The sequence below is a fragment of the Dendrobates tinctorius genome, unplaced genomic scaffold (assembly GCF_039654945.1).
Source record: "Dendrobates tinctorius isolate UK_male_01 unplaced genomic scaffold, ASM3965494v1 ptg000239l, whole genome shotgun sequence".
In the NCBI taxonomy this organism is placed as follows: domain Eukaryota; kingdom Metazoa; phylum Chordata; class Amphibia; order Anura; family Dendrobatidae; genus Dendrobates; species Dendrobates tinctorius.
Genome location: NW_027361906.1, coordinates 583,324 through 607,193, shown reverse-complemented (window position 1 = coordinate 607,193; position 23,870 = coordinate 583,324). Strand labels below are relative to the sequence as shown.

The 23,870-nt window shown below is 46.5% G+C and overlaps 2 protein-coding genes across 3 annotated transcripts in view; one reads left to right on the top strand and one right to left on the bottom strand.

The window, feature by feature from the left end:
* Positions 1–4,576, bottom strand: part of TAF1A (TATA-box binding protein associated factor, RNA polymerase I subunit A) — a 47,256-nt gene extending 42,680 nt beyond the window's left edge. The window contains exon 1 of the mRNA XM_073556779.1: positions 4,500–4,576. The gene's annotated coding sequence lies outside the window, so the exon portion shown is untranslated. The remainder of the gene's footprint in view (positions 1–4,499) is intronic.
* The window catches only part of MIA3 (MIA SH3 domain ER export factor 3), an 86,913-nt gene continuing 67,447 nt past the window's right edge, over positions 4,405–23,870 (top strand). Inside the window, exons 1-2 of one of the 2 annotated variants that reach the window (XM_073556776.1) lie at positions 4,405–4,596; positions 12,215–12,348. In XM_073556776.1, coding sequence (XP_073412877.1) covers positions 4,473–4,596; positions 12,215–12,348 — 258 coding nt within the window. In that variant the 5' untranslated portion in view covers positions 4,405–4,472. The remainder of the gene's footprint in view (positions 4,597–12,214; positions 12,349–23,870) is intronic. The other variant, XM_073556777.1, reaches the window with a different exon arrangement.

The following is a 23,870-nucleotide window of genomic DNA, read 5'->3' as shown; positions in this document are numbered from 1 at the left end:
CATAGCAATACATGCAGCCGCACGCTCCGCTCCTGAGTGCCGGCGGCAGTGCTGGGTATTGACATGTGAGACTCGTCCAAGTTTCTCGCATTTGTGATCCCGGCCTTAATGGGATTATTCCCTTTTGGAAAAATGTTTAGAAAAAGAAAAACAAGCAGACTGCACTTCACTAACCATCCTGGGGTTCCGCACTACGTCTCCACCGCTGCTCCCGATATTTAATAAAGGCTGCAGTGCTGACGACACATCAACCTGTGTCTCTGAGTAGGGGCCTCGCATCTGAGCTCAAGAATTTGCAGTTGCGCTGTCAGCGCTGCAGACAATAACAGACACCGACCGGTAGCAGCGGTGGAAACTCGGCACTGGACTCGGGATTGGTGAGTAAAGTGCATTTTGTTTTTCGAACAACCTGCACCCAGGGGACGGGGATTTTCTAAAAGGGGACAATCCCTTTAAGGCTCGGTTCAAGTTAGCAAATTTTTAGACTTAGGCCGGGGTCACACTGGCGAGGAATACGGCCGAGTGAGAGGCGCTAAAAGCACGCATTAGACACGGACCAATGATTCTCTATGGGGTCCCTCGCACTAGCCGTATATTTCTCGGGCGTATTCTACGCTCCGTGCCACTCGCAGCATGCTGTGATTGTCAGCGTACTACACCCGTAATACGCCAATACAAGTCTATGGGTGCGCAAAAATACGGATTACACACGGAGCACACATGTGACTTGCGAGAAATACACACCAGGTGTCTTTTAGAAAAGCCGGCAATTCAGTGCGCTGTACAGTAAACTCACACTGACAGGTTTAATAAAGAAACGAAAGAATAGATATAGACACATAGAATATATATATATGCATTCTATGTGTCTATATCTAATCTTTGGTTTCTGTTAGAAACCCTGTCATAGGGCTCCATTATATGTCCATTTTGCAAGCCTGCGAGAAAATCTCGCCACACGGATGCTGACATGCGCAAAATACGCGACCACACCTTGATTACGGATGACATACGGAGCACTGTTTTGGGGCCATTCATCCGTGTTACACATGTAAAATACTGACCGTATTTTGCGTCGGTTAGTGTGACCCCGGCCTTAGGCTTGTGCAACGGATCACGGACGGTCAGTCCACAGAGCAATGTTAGTCTATGTGCACCTAAGCTATTTTCCACATAAACTTCAGGTCCATGTAGAAAAAAAAAGGACACGACAGAATTCGCTGATCTGAACCCAACTACAGGCCACACCAGAGAATGTACATAATAGGTAGCTCCTGCATCCGAAGCCGGTCACATTTACATTTTTGCAGACACAACAGATATGCAAACTTCAAAACTGCGGTTATCAAAGTAAAATGAGTATATTCATGCCTGCAAATGCAATGCAGCCGGCTCAAAGCAAAATCCACTTACGTTAGTGTGGCTGTACCAATGCATAACTAACTGTTTCCTAGTAAGTTACTCAAGGAAATACTTTTTTTTTTTAATCAAGAAAAATTTATTTATTGAAGCATCAGAATTAAGAAGCTTTAGATCAGTAGACAGGCACAGATACAGAATATGCCTTATCAGCAAAAACCTCTTCAAACAAGAATATACCATGCTCATAGGAATAACTATCAAATCCCAATAATTCCCCCACCCTTTATTCCCTTGGTATACCACGGGGGGGGGGGGGGGGGAAGCAAAAAACCAAACTGAATAACTCAATCTGACTCTGAGTACATCACTACACATCTGACTCTATCATACACTAAGGGTGTGTGCACACGCTGCGGATCCGCAGCGGTTTTGGGTCCTGCGGATCAATTACCATTATAATCCATGGAACATGAAATCCGCAGTGCACACGGTGCAGAATTTTCCGCTCGGATTTGCTGCGGTTTCAAATCCGCAGCATGTCAATTCTTTGTGCGGATTCCGCTGCGGTTTGGCACCTGCTCCATGGCAGGTGCCAAACCGCAGGGGAAACCCTCAGGCTAAACCGCAGAAAATCTACACAAATCCGAGCGGAAAATTCCGCAGCACGATCCGCAGAGTGTGCACACACCCTAATACTTGCATCTGCCAGACAAGCTGGAACTTATAGTCCTACAACCTGTCATCCATTCACAAGGCTTTTTTATCTTACACGGCCTATCACTACTGTTTTTCTACAAGACATGGATACGGTCGAAAGCTGGGACTTCTAGTTCTTCAACCACCTAAGACTCATCACTCGGACTATTCCCTGCCAACAATACACTTTAGAAATACTTTGAAATTAAGTTAATAGAGCATGCTGGGACTTCTAGTTCTACAGCTAGTCGCCATTGCACATATCCAGCACAGTCAACAAGCCTTGCAGTACTACAGATGTAGATCTAATTCTACAGCTACACATGCTCAGCATGTCCAGACTCTCAGTTCTAGAAATGGAACATGCTGATACTTCTAGTTCTACAACCCCGTAAGTGTCACCACTGCACAAAAAGCTTCCACTATTCCCTGCCAATTATAACAAACTTTTAGAAATACCTGAGCATTCTGGGACTTCTAGTTCTCCATCTCCAGCATGCAGTACTGGATGGAGTATGCTGGGACTTCTAGTTCTACAACCCCATAAGGGTCATCACTGCACATAAAGCTCCCACTATTCTCTGTTAATAATACACTTTTACATATACAGGTTGTAGAGCATGCTGGGGTTTGTAGTTCTCCATCTCCAGCATGCAGTACTGGATGGAGCATGCTTGGGACTTCTAGTTCTACAACCCCATAAATTGTCATCACTGCACCTAAAGTTCACACTATTCTCTTCCAATAATGCATTTTAGAAGTACAGGTTGTAGAGCATGCTGGGGTTTGTAGTTCTCCATCTCCAGCATGCAGTACTGGATGGAGCATGCTGGGACTTCTAGTTCTACAACCCCATAAGGGTCATCACTGCACATAAAGCTCCCACTATTCTCTGTTAATAATACACTTTTACATATACAGGTTGTAGAGCATGCTGTGGTTTGTAGTTCTCCATCTCCAGCATGCAGTACTGGATGGAGCATGCTTGGGACTTCTAGTTCTACAACCCCATAAATTGTCATCACTGCACCTAAAGTTCACACTATTCTCTTCCAATAATGCATTTTAGAAGTACAGGTTGTAGAGCATGCTGGGGTTTGTAGTTCTCCATCTCCAGCATGCAGTACTGGATGGAGCATGCTGGGACTTCTAGTTCTACAACCCCATAAGGGTCATCACTGCACATAAAGCTCCCACTATTCTCTGCTAATAATACACTTTTACATATACAGGTTGTAGAGCATGCTGGGGTTTGTAGTTCTCCATCTCCAGCATGCAGTACTGGATGGAGCATGCTTGGGACTTCTAGTTCTACAACCCCATAAATTGTCATCACTGCACCTAAAGTTCACACTATTCTCTTCCAATAATGCATTTTAGAAGTACAGGTTGTAGAGCATGCTGGGGTTTGTAGTTCTCCATCTCCAGCATGCAGTACTGGATGGAGCATGCTGGGACTTCTAGTTCTACAACCCCATAAGGGTCATCACTGCACATAAAGCTCCCACTATTCTCTGCTAATAATACACTTTTACATATACAGGTTGTAGAGCATGCTGGGGTTTTTAGTTCTCCATCTCCAGCATGCAGTACTGGATGGAGCATGCTGGGACTTCTAGTTCTACAACCCCATAAATTGTCATCACTGCACCTAAAGTTCACACTATTCTCTTCCAATAATGCATTTTAGAAGTACAGGTTGTAGAGCATGCTGGGGTTTGTAGTTCTCCATCTCCAGCATGCAGTACTGGATGGAGCATGCTGGGACTTCTAGTTCTACAACCCCATAAGGGTCATCACTGCACATAAAGCTCCCACTATTCTCTGTTAATAATACACTTTTACATATACAGGTTGTAGAGCATGCTGGGGTTTGTAGTTCTCCATCTCCAGCATGCAGTACTGGATGGAGCATGCTTGGGACTTCTAGTTCTACAACCCCATAAGGGTCATCACTGCACATAAAGCTCCCACTATTCTCTGCTAATAATACACTTTTACATATACAGGTTGTAGAGCATGCTGGGGTTTGTAGTTCTCCATCTCCAGCATGCAGTACTGGATGGAGCATGCTGGGACTTCTAGTTCTACAACCCCATAAATTGTCATCACTGCACCTAAAGTTCACACTATTCTCTCCCAATAATGCATTTTAGAAGTACAGGTTGTAGAGCATGCTGGGGTTTGTAGTTCTCCATTTCTGGCATGTAGTGGTAGAGCTGAAGCTTGCTGAGCCTTGTAGTTCTGCAGCAGCTTAGCTCCCAGCTCTTCCTGGCTCCTGCCCTCTCTCTCCAGCAGTCTCCTCCTCCACCTCCTTGCCTTGCTGTCTCCTGCTGACGTGTCTGCCTCTCTCTGCTCATGCTCTCTCCTCCTTTTCCCCTCCATGTCCAGGACACTGCCACCCTGCTGCTGACATGGCTGCAGCCAGAGCCCCCATCTACCTCCTGCTCCTGTTGTGGCAGCCCCTTCTCAGCAGCAGCACAGCCCAGGACAGGAGGTTCTCCGAGAGGAAGCGCTGCGCAGACCCAGAATGTAGCAGTGAGTAGCAGGGAATGGTTACATTGTATCTCTGGGGGGAGGGGGGAGCAGAGGGTCTGGAGAGGGGCCCCCACCCCAAGACACCCCCCTGATGGCTCAGTCCTCACACTTGTGCCATTGTTGTGCTGCACTTTTATGGCTGCAGCTATCTCACCTGGCACACTTGGACTTAGATAACACTTGGACACTGTTGCATTGGATGACTTCTGCACCTATCCCTCCAGTTTTAGACTTTGTTGCTAATTTGGAGCGGTTCTCCTTTAAGGTCATCAGAGACGGGTTAATACTTCTGATAACGAAGTCGATAAGCGGAGCATCCATGGCGACAAAACAAGCGGATCTGTGGTATATCTGACTCATCATTTGCTAGTTTCTTGTTTTTCTTTTTGCACTCGTGGATTTTTGCACCAAATTCATCAATCCGGTGTTTGAATTTGACATATATTCAAATATTCTTGTTTGTTTTTTTCTTCTTTTTGGAGTCGTAAGTTGCACGATCCTACACACAAATTCTCAACTGCAAAAAAAAAATAAGAAAAATGAGAAATATTTTGCACTGGAGTAGAAATGCACCAAACTTATGCAACATTTTGAAAAGTCACAAATAATGAATTAAGCTGAAGGATTTGGATGATGGAATTGAGCAAAGAGATTTGCAAGACCCTCATCAGTAGTCTGAGGCCACCAGATAAGAGCGCTGGCAGCCTCCTACTACCTGCGCCATCCCGGCTCCTTGTTATGAAAAATGTCAGCTGGCTTAGTAATCAGAAAAGGTACCACGGACGCCGCGGGTAGGCCGAGGTTCGTAGGACTCTTGTCCACGGAATACTTACATGGCTGGTGGACCAGTGACCTGTGAATCCTGACATTTGCGTGGCCTGTTCGGGGGCGCATACAACCTTGGGGGACCCCTGTGAGGCAACATTACAGTCCAGTAATGTGTCAGTGACAGAAGCCTTTTTCTTTTTTGGAGGATTAAGTGGGCTCCCTAAACTCTTGGGCCCCTGTGTAGTTGCCCAGGTGCACCATTGGTGTGTCCGCCCCGGATCCTGTATGTATAATTGCGCAAAACAGTGACACCCCACCCTCTCAAATCGGAGACGGTTACGACATGTATTAATTTCCGGAACAAACTCATAAAATGGGCAGATAACTTGCTGCATTTCAACCCCAGCAGTATAAATATTGACGTGACCCCCGACGCTCCCATAGCAGCCGTGAACCTCCGGATAAAGAGGTTTATCGTCGACCCTATTTATTAAAAGTTCTTTTGGAGAACAGGAAAATCCCGAAAAGTTGCACTGCGCTGATAAGCTCAGAACTTTTTTCCTTCCCCTGCCATTTTGCGTGAAAATTCCAATTGAAAGTTGTGGCCTCCATCATGACGTAACACGACCACAGCGCCAAGGTCCTGTTGTTGTACCACTAGGGCGGATAGTCGTGGCCAACTGCGATGCTTCATCCTTAGCGATGGCGGTTGAGCAAAGTGATATTGTCACCAGGATATTATTTTTGGCAGGTTAGACAATTCAGGAAGGGGAGGGTGGTGTTTGCACCATGCAGTCGGATAGGTAGGGGTCCGACTTTGGACTTGTTGCTTCCTTGTCTTTGCAAGGAATGAAAGTTCTTTTAATGACATTGACCTCAATGTTCACATTCTTCCGGAAATTACTATTACACATAGTGACTCTGTATACAGGGATAACTCCGCTGACAAAGTGCACAATAAAGATAAGCGTCATTTCCTCTAGTCATGCTGTTTGTGTGTATAATTTCCATCCGCACTATAAGGACAATTGTCAGTTTACGGGTAAGTTCACACTGAGCATTTTTGCTGCTTGTTTTTTTTTATGCTTTTTTATGCTAATTTTAAGCCTCGTTTTACAGTACCTGCAAAGCCTATAAGATTTCAGAAATCTCATGCACACACATTGTTTTTTTTGTCATCAGAATTTTGTGCTTTGCAGCGTTTTTTTTTACATAGAGCACGTCACTTCTCACAGCTTTTTTTTTCAGCGTTTTTCATCCATTGACTTGCATGGATGGTGAAAAAACACTGCAAATATGCAGGTTGACTTTTCTTGCAGCGTATGTGCTGCAGAAAAGTCAAGGACAGCAGGATGTGACCTCACAATCAGCTTCGTTACCTCTAGATGGCAGGCTGCATGATGCGTCCATACAACCTGTCAACCAGCAGAGCGGACCCGGACCCCATTCTCTTGGGGGGCCCGACAATAGAGTGCTTGACATGCGGTGATGCGAATGACAGCGCGGCAAACACTGCTTCTGATCGGCGGTGAAACCATCCCCGCCGGTCAGAGAGCCGCGATTCCCACGCTGTCAACAGACAGCAAGAGCTGTTGTGAGTTCATTTTTCCCTTCACCATTGAGGTCTGATGAACTCCCTCCTCTAGTGAAGGAAGGTAGTGAGACTGATTACCAAACACCTGGGCAGCTAGATGATGACTGGGTGGCTGGAATTGAGGACTGGATATAAGGCTGCCGACGCCCTTCTTCCTGGCTGGTGATTTTCCTGCTGGATTCTTGGAGACCAGTCTGATTCCTGCATCTCAAAGCTAAGTTTTTCTGCTCTGCTTTGTACTCTTCAGTTTTGTTTTTGTTTTGCCTTGTTTTTTGGGAGTTCTGCCATCCCCAGCCGGGGGTGAGCTGAATTCCATTTTTGTCTCTGATCTGTTGTTCTTTTGCTCTGTCTTCAGAATATACCTGAGTGTTGATATAGTCTTTTGAAGCCTAGCGACTTCAGGGCCTGTTTTTCCTATCAGTCGGTTGGCTCATATTGATAGGGTTTTTGCGGATGGCAGACAGCAGCTTTCCTATCCTGTCCTATGTAGTTAGCTTGGGCCCCATCATTTGCTCAACCTATCTTTCTATCTGTGTTAGTGTTTTCATCTTGCTTCACCGTCATTATATGTTGGGGGCTGCCTATTGCTTTGGGGTCTGCTCTGGGGCAGTTTAGTTTTTCCCCTTTCTGTCTTTAGGCTATATAGTTCTCCGGCTGTGATCGAGGGGTCTAGGGCACCGTAGGAACCCCCCACGGCTACTGCTAGTTGTTGTGGATAGGTTCAGGGGTCTGCAATCCGATAGCTGCCAACCTCTCTGGTTTTTCTGGACTTAGCTGGTATTTTGTTCTTTCCTCCTTCGGTGACTCATCATAACAGAGAGCACTCAGCTGTGATCAGAGGTATAAAGTTTACCTCCAGTCACTGGTGTCAGCTGATGGGACTACCGCTCTCATCATCCAACGCCTGCTGCCACTAATAACAGAGCAGGAGCGGATGATGGGAGTATTCATCGCTCCTGTGCTGTATAAAGAACTGCGTGGTTTCCCATGGTTTTCTGATAACCAGCCAGGCAAAGCTCACAGCTGGGGGCTGCAACAGCCGTCAGCTTCAGCAAGGCTGGTTATCAGTAATAGAGTGGTCCCCATGCTGTTTTTTTTTTTTTTAATTATTTGAATAAATATTTAAAAAACCAGCGTGGGTTCTCCCCCATTTTTGACAACCAGCCTTACTGAAGCTGACAGCTGGGGGCTGATATTTTCAGGCTGGTAAGGGGCCACTGATATTGGCCCCCCCAGCCTAAAAATATCAGCCCGCAGCTGCTCATAAAAGGCACATCTATTAGATGCGCCGATTCTGGCACTTAGCCTCGCTCTTCCCACTTGCCCTGTAGCGGTGGCAAGTGGGGTTCATAATTGTGGGGTTAATGTCACCTTTGTATGGTCAGATGATATCAAGCCCCGAGGTTAGTAATGGAGAGGCGTCAATAAGACGCCCCCATTACTAACCCCATAGTCACATTGTAAGAAAACACACACACCAAGAATAAAGTCCTTTAATTGAAAACAATGACACAGACTCCTTTAATAATCTTAATTAAACCATCTTACAACCTAATTCCACCGAAGCACTCATTCTCCTGTAATAAACTAAAAATAATAAAACAACAATATCCCTCACCTTTCCGTCATTCTGTCCCACGCCGTAATCCATGTCTGGAGGAGAAATAGTTTTCAATCTGGACGGTGTCAAGATGCGACTGTCCAGGCTGATAACCACTGACGACTGAACTGCGAGTGCAGCCTCAGTGTCTAGCGGTGACGTCATAGAGGTTACCTCTGGTCACTAAGGCTGTGTTCCTAGCTGGACTGAACTGCCGTGACCTTGGTGAGGTCCCCGGTAACACCGTGGGAAAGTTGCACGGTGCAGAGTCGAGTTCACCGCAGTTGAAATTCACCGCAATGATTGTCTATTCTATCCTATTCTATCCTGTCACGCTGTGATTTTACACTACACGGCTGCTGAATTTCTGGCTTTTCTTCTATCTACTATTTATGTACGTAATAGTAATATATATATGTATATGTGTGTGTCGCTGACATCTATATATCTACATATTCTTTGTGTATATATTTATTTTGTTCTAACCTGTCACTCTGTAATTTACATGTACGCGGCATATGAATTGCCAGCTTTTCAAAGGATCTAGAGCAGGGGTGGGCAATTAATTTTCCCGAGGGACCACATGAGAGACCGTGACTGTTGTGGATGGCCGAACCATTAGGCTGAAATTAATTCTGCTCAATATTAATATATTATAATTATTATATTATTGATAATTATATTAATATTAATTGTATCACTTAATACTGAGCAGAATTAAGTATGCGGACACACCCCCTATATATTGTTTGAACCCGAGATACAGAAGGGGCTGTAATCGTATGAGTCCCCCAACAGCCCCTTATATGCGGCATGAGCCCCACACAGCCTCCCCCATATGCGACATGAGCCCCACACAGCCTCCCCATATACGGCATGATCCCCACAAAGCCTCCCTATACATACTGCATGAGCCCCACACCCCCCATGCATGTGCAGCGCCATGTCACCCCCCCTCCCCATGCATGTGCAGCACCATGTTGAGCTCTGCTTCTCGTACACTCATACATCAAAGGTCTGCGTGACCATAGACACAGCACTTTTCTTTATGGCCGCAGGCCGTGTCTTCACATATTAAATATTATGAAATTGTAGGCAATCTATGAAACACTGTATTCTGTCCTACAAGCGTCTAATACTGCAAGCAAGAGAGAAGGCTACGATTATTTTAGCGCAGATTGAGCCCATAGGAGTGGATGGGCACCATGTTACGGATTCATCAAACATGGATCCATAATACGTCATGTGCATTGGGTCATAGGGTTGGTGCACAAGGGAACGGAGCTTGTATAAGTTCTGTTGGGCATGTTTGGAGGCCATACTGGCTTTGCTAGGCACGTACAGTACCAAATTGATCTCTTCTAGAATCAGTGCTTTAGTAGAGTCCCCGTGTACCCCTAGGAGTCCTGTGCCGGCTGTGTATAAGCCCCTACCCTATAAGTGGGTGTCTAAGGCTACTTTCACACTAGTGTTTCCTGGAGCTGCGGAGGGATGCGCACGGCCACCGTGAAGCTGCGCCCACGGCCGCACCTCCTCCGATCAGCTCCGCCTATAGGCCATGACGCGTACCCTATCTTTAGCATTGGGTTTGCAGGCCGTGTGCAAGTATGCGTTTGCCGGCGCATGCGTCCTTTTGACGGTGCGCCAACCTGTGCCAAATGCACCGTGTTGCATTTTGGTGCGCTCGGCGCACCGTCAAAAGGACGCATGCGCCGGCAAACGCATACCTGCGCATGGCCTGGGTACACAATGCTAAAGATAGGGTTCGCATTCAGCGTCATGCGCCCATAGGCAGAGCTGACTGGAGGATGTGCGGCCGTGGGCGGAGCTTCATGGCCGCCGTGCACATCCCTCCGCAGCTCCAGGAAACGCTAGTGTGAAAGTAGCCTAATGCGTACGGGACAAATGGGTATCGGTGGTTGTTGTGAAGTCATTATAGGGATGCTAATACTAAAAATATTAGATTGCTCACAGAAGTGTGTGTATATATACACTGTGTTCCAAATTATTATGCAAATGATATTTTTCTCTGATTTTCCTAAATAGTCGGTACAAATGACAGTCAGTCTAATAAAAGTCATCACCCGTTAGAGTATACAACAAATTTTATTGAAGAAACCTCCCAATGATAACAGTATAATCTCCAAAATGAATAAAAACTCAAATTGCACTGTTCCAAATTATTAGGCACACTAGAATTTCTAAACATTTGAAATGTTTTAAAGAACTGAAAATGCTCATTTGTGGAATTTGCAGCATTAGGAGGTCACATTCACTAAACAAAAAGGATATTTTGGAGTTAAATAGCTTAACAGGCCAAGTTACATGGTAACATAGGAACCCTTCTGTGATGTCACAATTCTTGCATCCATTAAAATTGTGAGTTTTTGGAGAGTTTCTGCTTGTATTTCTTTGCATGAAGTCGGAATAGCCCCCAGAGCTGCTGTTTGGATGTGATCTGCCTCCCACCCTCATAGATCTTTTGCTTGATGATACTCCAAAGGTTCTCTATAGGGTTGAGGTCAGGGGAAGATGGTGGCCACACCATGAGTTTATCTCCTTTTATGCCTATAGCAGTCAATGACTCAGAGGGATTCTTTGCAGCATGAGATGGGGCATTGTCATGCATGAAAATGATTTTGCTCCTGAAGGCACGTTTCTGCTTTTTATACCATGGAAGACAGCTGTCAGTCAGAAACTCTATATACTTTGCAGAGGTCATTTTCACACCTTCAGGAATCTTAAAGAGCCCTACCAGCTGTTTCCCCATGAATCCGGCACAAAACATGACTCCTCCACCTCCTTGCTGACGTCGCAGCCTTGTTGGGACATAGTGGCCATCCCCCAACCATCCACTACTCCATCCAGGGTTGCTCGACACTCATCAGTAAACAAGACTGTATGAAAATTAGTCTTCATGTATGTCTGGGCCCACTGCAACCATTTCTGCTTGTGAACACTTTTTAGGAGTGGCCGAATAGTAGGTTTATGCACCACAGCAAGCCTTTGAGAGATCCTACACCTTGAGGTTCGAGGAACTCCAGAGGCACCAGCAGCTTTAAATATCTGTTTTCTGGTTTGTAATGGCTTTTTAGCAGCCACTCTCTTAATCCAATGAACTTGCCTGACAGAAACCTTCCTCATTCTGCCTTTATCAGCACAAACATGTCTGTGCTCAGAATCAACCACAAATCTCTTAACAGTACGATGGTCACGTTTAAATTTTTGGGAAATATCTATTGTTTTCATCTCTTGACCAAGGCATTGCACTATTTGATGCTTTTCAGCAGCAGAGAGGTCCTTTTTATTTCCTAAATTCCTTGAAACCTGTGCCCTGCTTAATAATGTGGAACATCATTCTTAAGTAGTTTTCCTTTAATTGGACTCACCTGGTAAACTAATTATCACAGGCGTTTGAGATTGATTTCAGTGATCCAAAGAGCCCTGATACACAATACCATCTATGAGTTTATTTGAAAAACAAAAAATTACATCTTTATGGCACTTAAATCCAATTTGCATAATAATTTGGAACACAGTGTATATATATATATATATATATATATATATATATATATATATATATATATATGTGTGTGTGTATATATACCCATTCATGTTATTTATTTCTATTCTTTTCCTCTCTCTCTCCGCAGAATTAATGTGCAGGGGTAAAGCCATACAAGATTTCACGGGGCCGGACTGTCGTTTTGTGAAAATTAAAAAGGGTGAAATAGTATATGTTTACTACATGTTATTGGGGAGATCGTCGGACCTTTGGGCAGGAAGTGTAAGTAAACATCTGTTATAACCGTGCAGTTCTTTTTGGCGTATTAGTGATTTCCATGGAAACGAGGCCTAGTTAGAAGATGAAGCCTGTCCTTGGTCCCTGATTGTAAAGGAATGGCTGAATGAGCTGCCTTTCATGCAGAGTCCTTGGCCGATTGTGAACTGAATGTGGTGAAGGGCATATGGGGGGGGAGACTTACTAATTACATAATGGTGCTCCATATTGATGAAGGCGCAGCTCCACAAATAACAACGTACTTTATTACAGCGTAAAAAAAAAAGGAGCAAATTCTTGTTCCTGCCACCACAGCCGGCGGCTCCATAGTACGAGAGCTGGCTGTGCTGCTGGTTTTTGTATTCAGCTGTGGGGGTCTGTGTTTATTTAGGGGATCTGAGGTTTATATTTGTTTTCAAGGTCTGAGCTAGTTTAAGTGGTCTGTATTAGTTTAGGGAGTCTAGTTCGATGTCTATATTAATTTTTGGGGGGGCTGCTTTGAGTATGTACATAACCGTTCAAAATTTTGGGTTCACCCAGAAAATGTTGTGTTTTCCATGAAATCTCATACTTTTATTAATCAAATGAGTTGCCAAATGAATTTAAAATCTAGTCCAGACATTGACAAGGTTTGAAAAAAAAGATTTTTATTTGAAATAATAATTTTCTCCTTAAAATTTTGCTTTCGTCAAAGAATGCTCCCTGTGCAGCAATTCCAGCATTGCAGACCGTTGACATTCTAGCAGTTAATTTCCTTCACCCCATGCTTCCAGAAGCCGCTCCCACAAGTTGGTTTGGCTTGATGGGCACTTTTTGCGTAACATACGGTCAAGCTGCTCCCACAACAGCTCAATGGGGTTGAGATCTGGTGACTGCGCTGGGCACTCCATTACAGATAGAATCCCAGCTGCCTGCTTCTTCCCTAAATAGTTCTTGCATAATTTGGAGGTGTGCTTTGGGTCATTGTCCTGTTGTAGGATGAAATTGGCTCCAATCAAGCCCCGTCCACAGGGTTTGGCATGGCGTTGCAAAGTGGAATGATAGCCTTCCTTATTCAAAATCCCTTTTACCTTGTACAAATCTCCCACTTGACCAGCACCAAAGCAACCCCAGACCATCACATTACCTCCACCATGCTTGACAGATGGCGTCTGGCACTCTTCCAGCATCTTTTCAGTTGTTCTGCATCTCACAAATGTTCTTCTGTGTGATCCAAACACCTCAAACTTTGATTTGCCTGTCCGTAACACTTTTTTCCAATCTTCCACTGTTGCAATGTCTGTGTTCTATTGTCAATGTTAATCTTTTCCTTTTATTAGCCAGTCTCAGATATGGCTTTTTCTTTACCAGTCTGCCCTGAAGGCCTGCATCCCGGAGTCGCCTCTTCACTGTAGACGTTGACACTGGCGTTTTGCGTGTACTATTTAATGAAGCTGCCAGTTGAGGACCTGTGAGGCGTCGATTTCTCAAACTACAGACTCTAATGTACTTGTCTTGTTGCTCAGTTGTGCAGCGGGGCCTTCCACTTCTCTTTCTACTCTGGTTAGAGCCTGTTTGTGCTCTCCTCTGAAGGGAGTAGAACACACCGTTGTAGGAAATCTTCAGTTTCTTGGCAACTTCTCGCATGGAATAGCCTTCATTTCTAAGAACAAGAATAGACTGTCGTGTTTCACATGATAGTTCTTTTTTTCTGGCCATTTTGAGAGTTTAATGGAATCAACAAATGTAATACTCCAGATTCTCAACTAGCTCAAAGGAAAGTCAGGTTTATAGCTTCTCTAATCGGTCAAACTGTTTTCAGCTGTGCTAACATTCTTGAACAAGGGTTTTCAAGGGTATTCTAACCATCCATTAGCTTTCTTACACAGATAGCATGCACAAAGTACCATAAGAACACTGGAGTGGTGGTTGTTGGAAATGGGCCTCTATACACCTATGAAGATATTGCATTACAAACCAGATGTTTGCAGCTAGAATAGTCATTTACCACATTAACAATGTATATAGTGTATTTCTGAATCATTTAATGTTAGCTTCATTGGGAAAAACTGTGCTTTTCTTTCAAAAATAAGGAAATTTCTAAGTGACCCTAAACTTTTGAACAGTAGTGTATTAGTTTAGGATCTGTATTAATTTAAGGGGTCTAGTACTGAGTCTTTACTAGTTTAGGGGTCTGCTCTGGATCTTTATTAGTTTCGGGGCTGTGAGGTCCGTATTAGTCTAGGCCCGGATCTGGTCCCGGGTCTGCATTTGTTTAGGGGGTCTGGAACTCGGTCTGTGTTAGTCTGGTCCTGTATTAGTTTAAAGGGTCTGCTCTGTATCTGCATTAATTTAGGGGCTCTGTATTAATTTGGAGATCTTGTCTGGGGTCTGTATTAGTTTAGGTGGTCTGGTCCTAGGTCTGTATTAGTTTAAGGGGTCTCTCCTGGGTCTGTATAAATTTAGGACCTCTAGGGTCTGTATTAGTTTAAGGGGTTTAGTATTTAGTCTTTCCTAGTTTAGGGCAGGGCTGTGGAGTTGGTAAGCCAAACCTCTGACTCCTCAGTTTTCATGACATCGACTCCGACTCCACCAAAATGGGCTCCGGCTCCAACTCCACAGCTCTGCCAGGGCTGTAAGCCAAACCTCCGACTCAGACTCCTCAGTTTCCATGACACCGGCTTTGACTCCACGACTCCGACTCCACTGCCGTGGTTTAGGGGGTCTGCTCTGAATTTGTATTAATTTAGGGGCTCTGTATTAGTTTGGGGATTTGATCTGGGGTCTATTAGTCTAGTGAGTCTGGGGTCTGTCTTAGTTTAGGGGTCTGGTCCGAGGTCTTTATTAGTTTAGGGGGCTCCAGGGTCTGTATTAGTTTGGGGGCTCTAGAGTTTGTATCAGTTTAAGGGGTTTAGTACTGGGTCTTTACTAGTTTAAGGGGTTATGCTCTGGGTCTGTATTAGTTTAGGGGCGGTGAGATCTTTATTAATTTAGGGAGTCTGGTCCTGGGTCTGCATTTCTTTAGGGAGTCTGGACCTTGATCTGTTTTTAGTTTAAGGAGTTTTGGGTCCGTATTGGTTTAAGGGGTCTGCTCTGTATCTGTATAAGTTTAGGGGCTCTGTATAAGTTTGTGAATCTGGTCTGGGGTCTGTATTAGTCTATGGAGTCTATGTTGGGTTCTGTATTAGTTTACGAGGTCTGCTTTGGGGTCTGTATTAGTTTTGAGGGTCTGCTCTGGGGTCTATTTAGTGGGTTTGGTCTTCGGTTTCCATTTATTTAGACGGTCTTTAGGGATTATAGTTAGAATTCTCTTTTATTTAGGGATCTGTATTAGTTTAGGAAGTAAGGTGACTGTTTATTTAGGGTCTGTATTTGTTTAGTGGTCTCATCAGAGGCCTACATAGTATTAGCGGTCTGGGGTATACATTTGTTTAAGGGGTCTGTTCCGGAGTCTGCATTGGTTTTATGGGTTCTTGACCATGGTGTCACATCACAACAATTGTCGTGTCCATTATCTTGCAGCTCTTAATAAAAATTGCCAGTGAGCTACAAACTTTTCCAAGTGTTTTTTTTCTAGAAATGTCTCTGTGGGAACCAACTTTGTACCCTGTGAATATACTTTACGGAGGATAATAAATCCATAAAAACACTGGCGCGGTGTGGGACAGCGGTACCCTTCTTGGCATGTTTGCTATCAATTTAAAAGTGTAAAACTGAATGTAGATTAAATCGATTTTATAAAGGTATATTAGGAACACTGGTCTGTTATTGCCGTAGCATACTTATCAGTACCAGCACTTGACTTCTGAGTCCTGGCAGGAATCGCCAAACCAAAATGTTGGCGTTTATAAGAAAAAACTATGAAATTCAATATTTGTGCCAAGAAGCTTTTGTTTTCTGAGTATTTGGAGAGTCACATCTTCCCTTTACGTTGAGGTCGTGGTTGTACAGATGTCATTAATTCATGTGTGAAATGACTGCAGTCTCTGCAGCTTTCAAATAGAAATCCCCAAAAATTCAGTATAATCTTTTGGATCTTTAAGGATATGAACACCTCTGGGGCAATTTTTTTCTTAAATGCACATATTTTGGAGTTAAAAAAATAAATAAATATATATATACAGTGGGTAAGGAAAGTATTCAGACCCATTTAAATTTTTCACTCTTTGTTTCATTGCAGCCATTTGGTAAATTCAAAAAAGTTTATTTTTTTCTCATTAATGTGCACTCTGCACCCCATCTTGAGAGAAAAAAAAACAGAAATGTAGAAATTTTTGCAAATTTATTAAAAAAAATAAAAAGTGAAATATCACATGGTCATAAGTATTCAGCCCCTTTGCTCAGTATTGAGTAGACGCACCCTTTTGAGCTAGTACAGCCATGATTTTGGAGCTGCACTCCAATGAAGGAGTAGAACCATCTCAAGGAGGATCACAAGGAAATGGACAGCATGTGACTTACATATGAGTGTCTGAGCAAAGGGTCTGAATACTTATGACCATGTGATATTTCAGTTTTTCTTTCATAATAAATTTGCAAAAATTTCTACATTTCTGTTTTTTTTTTTCAGACAAGATAGGGTGCAGAGTGTACATTAATGAGAAAAAAATGAACTTTTTTGAATTTACCAAATGACTGCGATAAAACAGAGTGAAAAATTTAAAGGGGTCTGAATCCTTTCTGTACCTACTGTGTGTGTGTGTATATATATATATATATATATATATATATTTTTTTTTTTTGCACTTGCGTTTCATTAAAAAATTGGCAACGCTTGGCTTTTACAGGCCAAATAATGAAAAGGCCATTTATCTCTTCTGCAGGGGTGTATTTAAAGAGCTTGTGCTATTAAATGTATGATCGCTCGGGTTCACATAAATCTGTCAAAACTGGAGAAAATGTAAAAAACTTTCCTACAGGGAAATGATTCAATTTTTAACCGCATTGAATCTACTCAATCATTTCCTGTACCGTCAAAATGGAGTAAGATTTCTATAGAGTTTGATGCAAGTACACAGAAAACTCCTTGTGTCAAGTGCAGATTTTGCTTATAGATTCAAGGCCGAAAGACCCTTTTACACAGGCAGATAATAATTGGCCTGTTAGGCTCAGATTACTGTCCACCAACCACCTCTGGTAAAATCATCGTGGTCAGCAGCACTTCACCGGATGCAAACTGTGTGAGGGCCGAGTGATCCTTTTGTCCTGATTCAGTTGGGATCTGCCCAAATTAATGAGGTTTTCTGGGTTTTGAAAGCCCCTGTCTCCCAGCTGCAGTTTGTTTAATAGAAAACAAACTGCCTTTTACTCACCCTCCCCAGGTCCAGCGCTGAGACTGTGATGTTGCTCCCGGTGTCTGCTATTATCTGATGCACTGACATCTTGTTGATAGCGCTGCAGCCAATCCAAGAGCTCAATGTCTGTCCCAGTAGATGGCACAAGCTGCTTAGAGATCATTACTTGTCTGCTGCGCTGTTGATGTGACGTCAACGCTGAAGACAATTACCGAGGGCAGTGGCAGAGGCTCAGCACTGGACATGGAAGGATGAATGAAAGCCTTTTTTTCTCCTTTGCCTCATTGGGGGACACAGATACTGTGGGGTGTATGCTTCTGCCGCTAGGAGGCTGACACTAAGTGAAAAAAAGAGGTTAGCTCCTCCGTCGTATACACCCTCGCCCCTATTGCGGGCAGAACTCAGTTTTTTGCTTAGTGTCCATGGAGGCACACACGTCTGGTTTTGCTCCAGATTTTTTTTTTTTTTTCCCATGAAGATGAGACAGGGGCGACGGACCCTATTGAAAGGGTCCGATCTCCCCAAACCATCAACGGTCGAGCACGTGCGAGTGTCCCTCCACATATCCTCTCCCGCGACGTGGGACACAATGCCGGACTTAGCCCTGGCCACCCCTAGGTATTGAAACCATGGGCTGTACAGAGGCACAAGATTAGTCCGTGCAGCGGCACAAGACTAGTCCGTGCAGCCCCCACTTCTCCACCAATGCTTAGACTGCGGTGCTGCAAGGCGGCGGATGGTCCCTCTCCTCACCCCCTGAAGGGGTTAGATGGAGCTAGGGTGCCTGCACCGTCCTATTTTGTCAAGGCCCCCTCACACACCTGAGCTGGTAAGCTGAAGAGGATCGTCAGTGAGGAGAGGGCCTGGGAGGGCTCCTGCGGCGAAGATCCTGGGCTGGAGCCCTTAGCTGTCAGATGCCACCGGCCAGTAGCTGCAGAGCGGTGCGGAGAAGCCCGCGCCAGTAAGTAGCGCCATTTTTTTGCGGCGCCATAGTCGCCCCCCCCCCGTCAGGGCAGGGCAGGGGATAAATTGAGGCTGCGGCTTTAGCCAAAGCTAGGCCGCGACCGGAAGTTCCGCCTCCAGGCCGCGCGTCACACTTTCGGCGGCCCGCCCCCCAGGCCTGGGCGGCAGGGGATAAATTTAGTCCCCGGCTTCGGAGCACGGCTAGGCCGCAGACCCGGAAGTACTGCCCCTGAACAGGTTTATATGCTGGCGGTCCGCCCCACAGCTGGTGGCGCACGATTTTTGTGCGAAGGCGTCCAGGAACGGGGGGGGGCACAGGACTGGGGTAAGTGCTGCCCGGGAGACCACAGGAAAAGAGGTGCTACCTCCTTCCCCCTATCCCCAGCAGCGGACAGATATAGCATGTCCGAAGAAGCAGCATGCATCTCTTCCGCGGGCGCAGAGCAAGCGATTATGCAAAGTCGGCGACTCCAAACGCACCCAGGAGCCCTCCCCTGCGACCGAACCCACAATGCTGGTGTGGGCAGACCGCAGAGGACAAGGCTCGGGATTCCTGCTGTGCAGCACCCGGAACCCGACACCTAACAGAACCTCAGTGTCTGTCCTCCCATGCAACCGCGACCAATGTGCCAAGCCCCCCAGAGTGGGCCCTATCACTGTCACAGTTCATGCAATTGAGTCCCTTCAGGCATCAGATGGGTGCAGGGACAGTGGCTCTCCGGCCTTAGAGGAGACCTCCACCTCACAAGAGCCTCTCGCCTGCAGGGGCCACTCTCACTCCAGGCAGACCCGAGGGAAACGAATCCACACGGTGTCGCCCAGTCCATCCGGTGCCTTGGCATCCGTAAGTTCTGCTTCTCGTCACCAGCGAGCAGACCTCAGAATTCGACTCAGACGAGCCCCTTGACCTGGATACTCCAGCGTCACGTGAAACAGTGGACAGCCTCATAGAAGGCGTCAATCAGACCTTGGGGATTGAGGATGATCCCGCAGCGGCTACGGGGCATGAAGTGGCATGTAAGCAAGTGAAGCGCCCGCACAGAATTTTTTCCTCTCGCCCGGTGTTTGAGGACATAGTGCAGCGGCACAGAGAACGTCCAGACAGGCGTTTCTCGGGTCAAAAGGCACTCGAAACAAGGTATCCGTTTGCTCCGGACCTCCGTAAAAAATGGATGGAATCCCCGATGGTGGATCCTCCGATTTCGCGCCTAGCTACTAAGACCCTGCTATCCGCCCCTAGTGCTTCCTCAATTAAGGATCCCACGGACCGCCTTATAGAGAGCTTAGCTCGCTCAGTTTATGAGGCGTCAGGGTCAGCGCTCACTCCCTCATTCGCAGCAACTTGGGTAGCCAAGGCTATGATATCATGGTCAGAAACATTAAACAAGGTTGCGCAGGAGCAGGATCTACCTGCAGATATTTCGGAGGTCGCAGGTCAGATGGCGATGGCCGGAGACTATGTAATCAATGCGTCTTTGGATGCGGACAATTGCTCGGCATTTGCTGCCGCTAATGCAATTTCTATCAGAAGAGCCCTATGGTTAAGGACATGGCGAGCCGATTCTACTTCTAAGAAGTCCTTGAGTTCCCTGCCTTATCAGTGCGGCCACCTATTTGGGGAGAAGTTGGATCAACTTATCTCCGACTCCACAGGAGGAAAGAGCGGGTTTCTCCCTCAACAAAAGGTCAAAATGCTTTTTTGTCACCCGTTTTCAGGCACGTTTTCGGGCCTTTCGCAACCCCGGGTGGACTACAGCGGCCAATTCCACCACCTCAGGCAGCCCCAACCAGGATAAGGAGCGGCAGGTCTCGTATAGAGCCAACCTTTGGGGAGAATACATACTCAGCAGCCCAGATCGAGGGGATCCAGATCCCAAAGATCGTCAGCCAAATGACTCGACGCCTTTACCAGACGACACCGGCAAGGTGGGCGGCCGCTTACTCTGGTTTCACCACGTCTGGGTCAATGTCGCTCACGACGCATGGGGAAAGGAATTGGTGGTCTCAGGTTACAAAATAGAATTTGTCAGATATCCTCCAAGACGGTTTTTTCTTTCCGGCTTCCCAGGGTGGATACCCAGGCAAGGGCTCTATTGGGAGTCATCAAATCGCTCCAGCACAACGGAGTCATTGTTCCAGTGCTGGAACACGAAAGAGCTCAGGGGTTCTATTCCAACCTTTTTGCGGTTCCCAAAAAGGACGGGTCTGTCAAGCCTGTTTTGGACCTGAAGCTTCTGAACAAATTCATCAGGATCAGACATCTCCAGATGGAGTCTCTCCATTCATTCATATCGGCCATGGAGCAGTGAGAATACTTGGCCTCAATAGACATCCAGGATGCATATCTGCATATTCCCATTTTTCCTCCTCATCAGAGGTTTCTACGCTTCACCATCGGCGATCAATATTTTCAGTTCGTAGCGCTACCCTTCGGGCTAGCCACGGCTCCCAGAGTGTTCACAAAGGTTATGGCAGTTGTCATGGCCACACTGCATTCTCGAGGCATAGTCATCTTGCCTTATCTGGAGGACCTCTTGGTCAAGGGCCCGTCAATACCGGCATGCGAGGAAAAGGTCAACATCATGCTAGTTACTCTTGCCCACTTAGGATGGTTGGCAATGCAAAGAAGTCATCCCTTGTGCCAGCTCAGAGGATCTCCTTCCTAGGAATGATCTTCGACTCTTGCCGAGGGTTGGTAATTCTCCCTCAGGAAAGGGCGCTAGCTCTCCGGCAGGGTGTCTGGACACTTCGCCAACCAGTCCCTCATACCATCCGATCCAGGATGAGGATTCTAGGGAAAATGGTTGCAGCAATGGAAGCGATACCTGTCGCCCAGTTCCACCTTCACCCCCTGCAGCACGCCCTCTTGTCAGCCTGAGACAAGAATCCTTTCACGCTCGATCGGCGGTGCCGACTGTCCTCCCAAGTCAGGTAGTCGCTTGGATGGTGGATAACCAGTTCCTCTCTGGCCCAGGGGAAACCTTTCCCCCCAGATTATTGGCTGGTAATGACAACCGACGACAGTCTCCTCGGTGGAGGAGCGGTGTTTCGCCACCACACAACCCAGGAATGGTGGTCGCCACAGGAGGCACTCCTCCCGATCAACTTATTGGAGATATGAGTAATTCGGCTGGCTCTGCAGAAGTTTCATCACTTTCTAGCATGCCGCCCCGTCCGGATTCAATCGGACAACGCCACGGCGGTGGCTTACATAAATCATCAAGGGAGCACCCGCAGCAGAGCAACCATGCGCGAGGTGGAGCTCGTTCTTCAGTGGGCCGAAGCAAACCACTCGGTGATTTCGGCTGTCCACATTCCGGGGCGTGGAAAATTGGGTGGCAGACTTTCTCATCCGGCAGGGTCTTGCATCCGGAGAGTGGTCTCTATATCCTGAAGTTTTTCAGCAGATTTCTCAATTGTGGGGAGCTACGGATGTGGACCTGATGGCTTCCAGAAGGAATGCCAAGGTGCCCACATATGTCGCTCAGGCCAGGGACCCGCAGGCATTCGCGGTGGACGCGTTGGTTCTGCCATGGAACCAGTTTCGCCTCCCATATCTATTTCCCCCACTGCCACTACTTCCGAGAGTCATCAAAAAGATCAAGACGGAAGGGGTGCCGGCGATTCTGCTGGCCCCAGACTGGCCCCGTTGAGCGTGGGACGCAGATCTAATGCAACTGCTCGCCGACCTTCCTTGGCGCCTGCCAGAACGCCCAGATCTACTGTCTCAAGGGCCGATTTGCCACCCGAAATCAGGGACCCTGTGTTTGATGGCATGGCCATTGAATCTTGGATTCTAACCCAGGCAGGGTTCGGGAGCGAGGTGGTCGCTACAATGATTAGCGCCCGGAAGCCTGCTTCAGCACGAATTTACCACCACACCTGGAAGGTGTTCTTTGCTTGGTGTCGAGGCCGCGGTGTTTCTCCGCTGAGATTCTCGATTCCCAACATCTTGTCTTTTCTCCAGTCGGGCTTAGAGAGCCCATATAGCTCAGTCGGTAGAGCATTAGACTCTGGCTTTGCCCCAAGTTCCCTAAGGAGACAAATATCGGCCTTATCCGTCCTGTTCCAGCACAGAATTGCTACCAATCTGCAGGTGAAGACTTTTCATTCAGGGAGTCTCCCACTTGGTATCTCCCTATAAGGCGCCTATGGACGCCTGGGACCTGAACATGGTCCTAAGTGTTCTGCAGGAAGCTCCATTTGAACCGCTACAGGATATCTCTTTGAGGTACCATTCCTGGAAAGTGGTGTTCCTAGTGGCCATCACTTCCATCAGGCGGGCTTCAGAGCTGGCGGCCCTATCCTGCCGAGCTCCATTCCTCACTTTCCATAAGGACCAGGTGGTTCTCAGACCAGCCCCTCCTTTTTTGCCGAAAGTCGTGTGGTCTTTTCACATTAATGAAGATGTTGTTTTGCCTTCATTTTGTCCAGCATCCGTTCACTGTGTGGAAAAGGCTCTTCACACGTTTGACCTGGTAAGAGCCATCCGGAGGTACGTGTCGCGGACGGCACGCTGTTCGTGCTCCCCGAAGGGCGCAGGAAGGGAGTTGCTGCCTCAAAATCGACCATAGCCAGATGGAGTCGCTTGACTATTCAGGAGTCCGACCGCATTAGAGGCACGCCGATTCCAGCAGGGATCAGAGCGCACTCTACCCGGGCAGTGGGTGCCTCTTGGGCGCTTCGGCACCAGGCTTCGACAGAACAGGTTTGCAAGGCAGCAACCTGGTCAAGCCTGCACACATTTGCCAAACATAATATCCATGGTCAGGCCTCGGCGGATGCGAGCCTGGGTAGAAGGATTCTCCAAGCAGCGGTGGCACACCTTTTAAACAAGAGGTGCATGTAGCTTGGATCGGTGAGTCAATTCTCCCACCCAGGTACTGCTTTAGGACGTCCCACAGTATCTGTGTCCCCCAATGAGGCGAAGGAGAAACAAGGATTTTTGTGATAACTCACCGTAAAATCCTTTTCTCCGAGACGCTCATTGGGGGACACAGCACCCACCCTATTAGCCAGTTGGCTCTGTTTTTGTTTAGTTAATACGCATTTATTTATGTGATATAAGGGTGGTCCTTTTCTGGACATGTTGTACCTGTATTAAGGCTGATTTTGTTGTCCTCCTGCTGCTTTGGCACCAAACTGAGTTCCGCCCGCAATAGGGGCAAGGGTGTATACGACGGAGGAGGAGCTAACCTCTTTTTTTCACTTAGTGTCAGCCTCCTAGCGGCAGAAGCATACACCCACAATATCTGTGTCCCCCAATGAGCGTCTCGGAGAAAAGGATTTTAC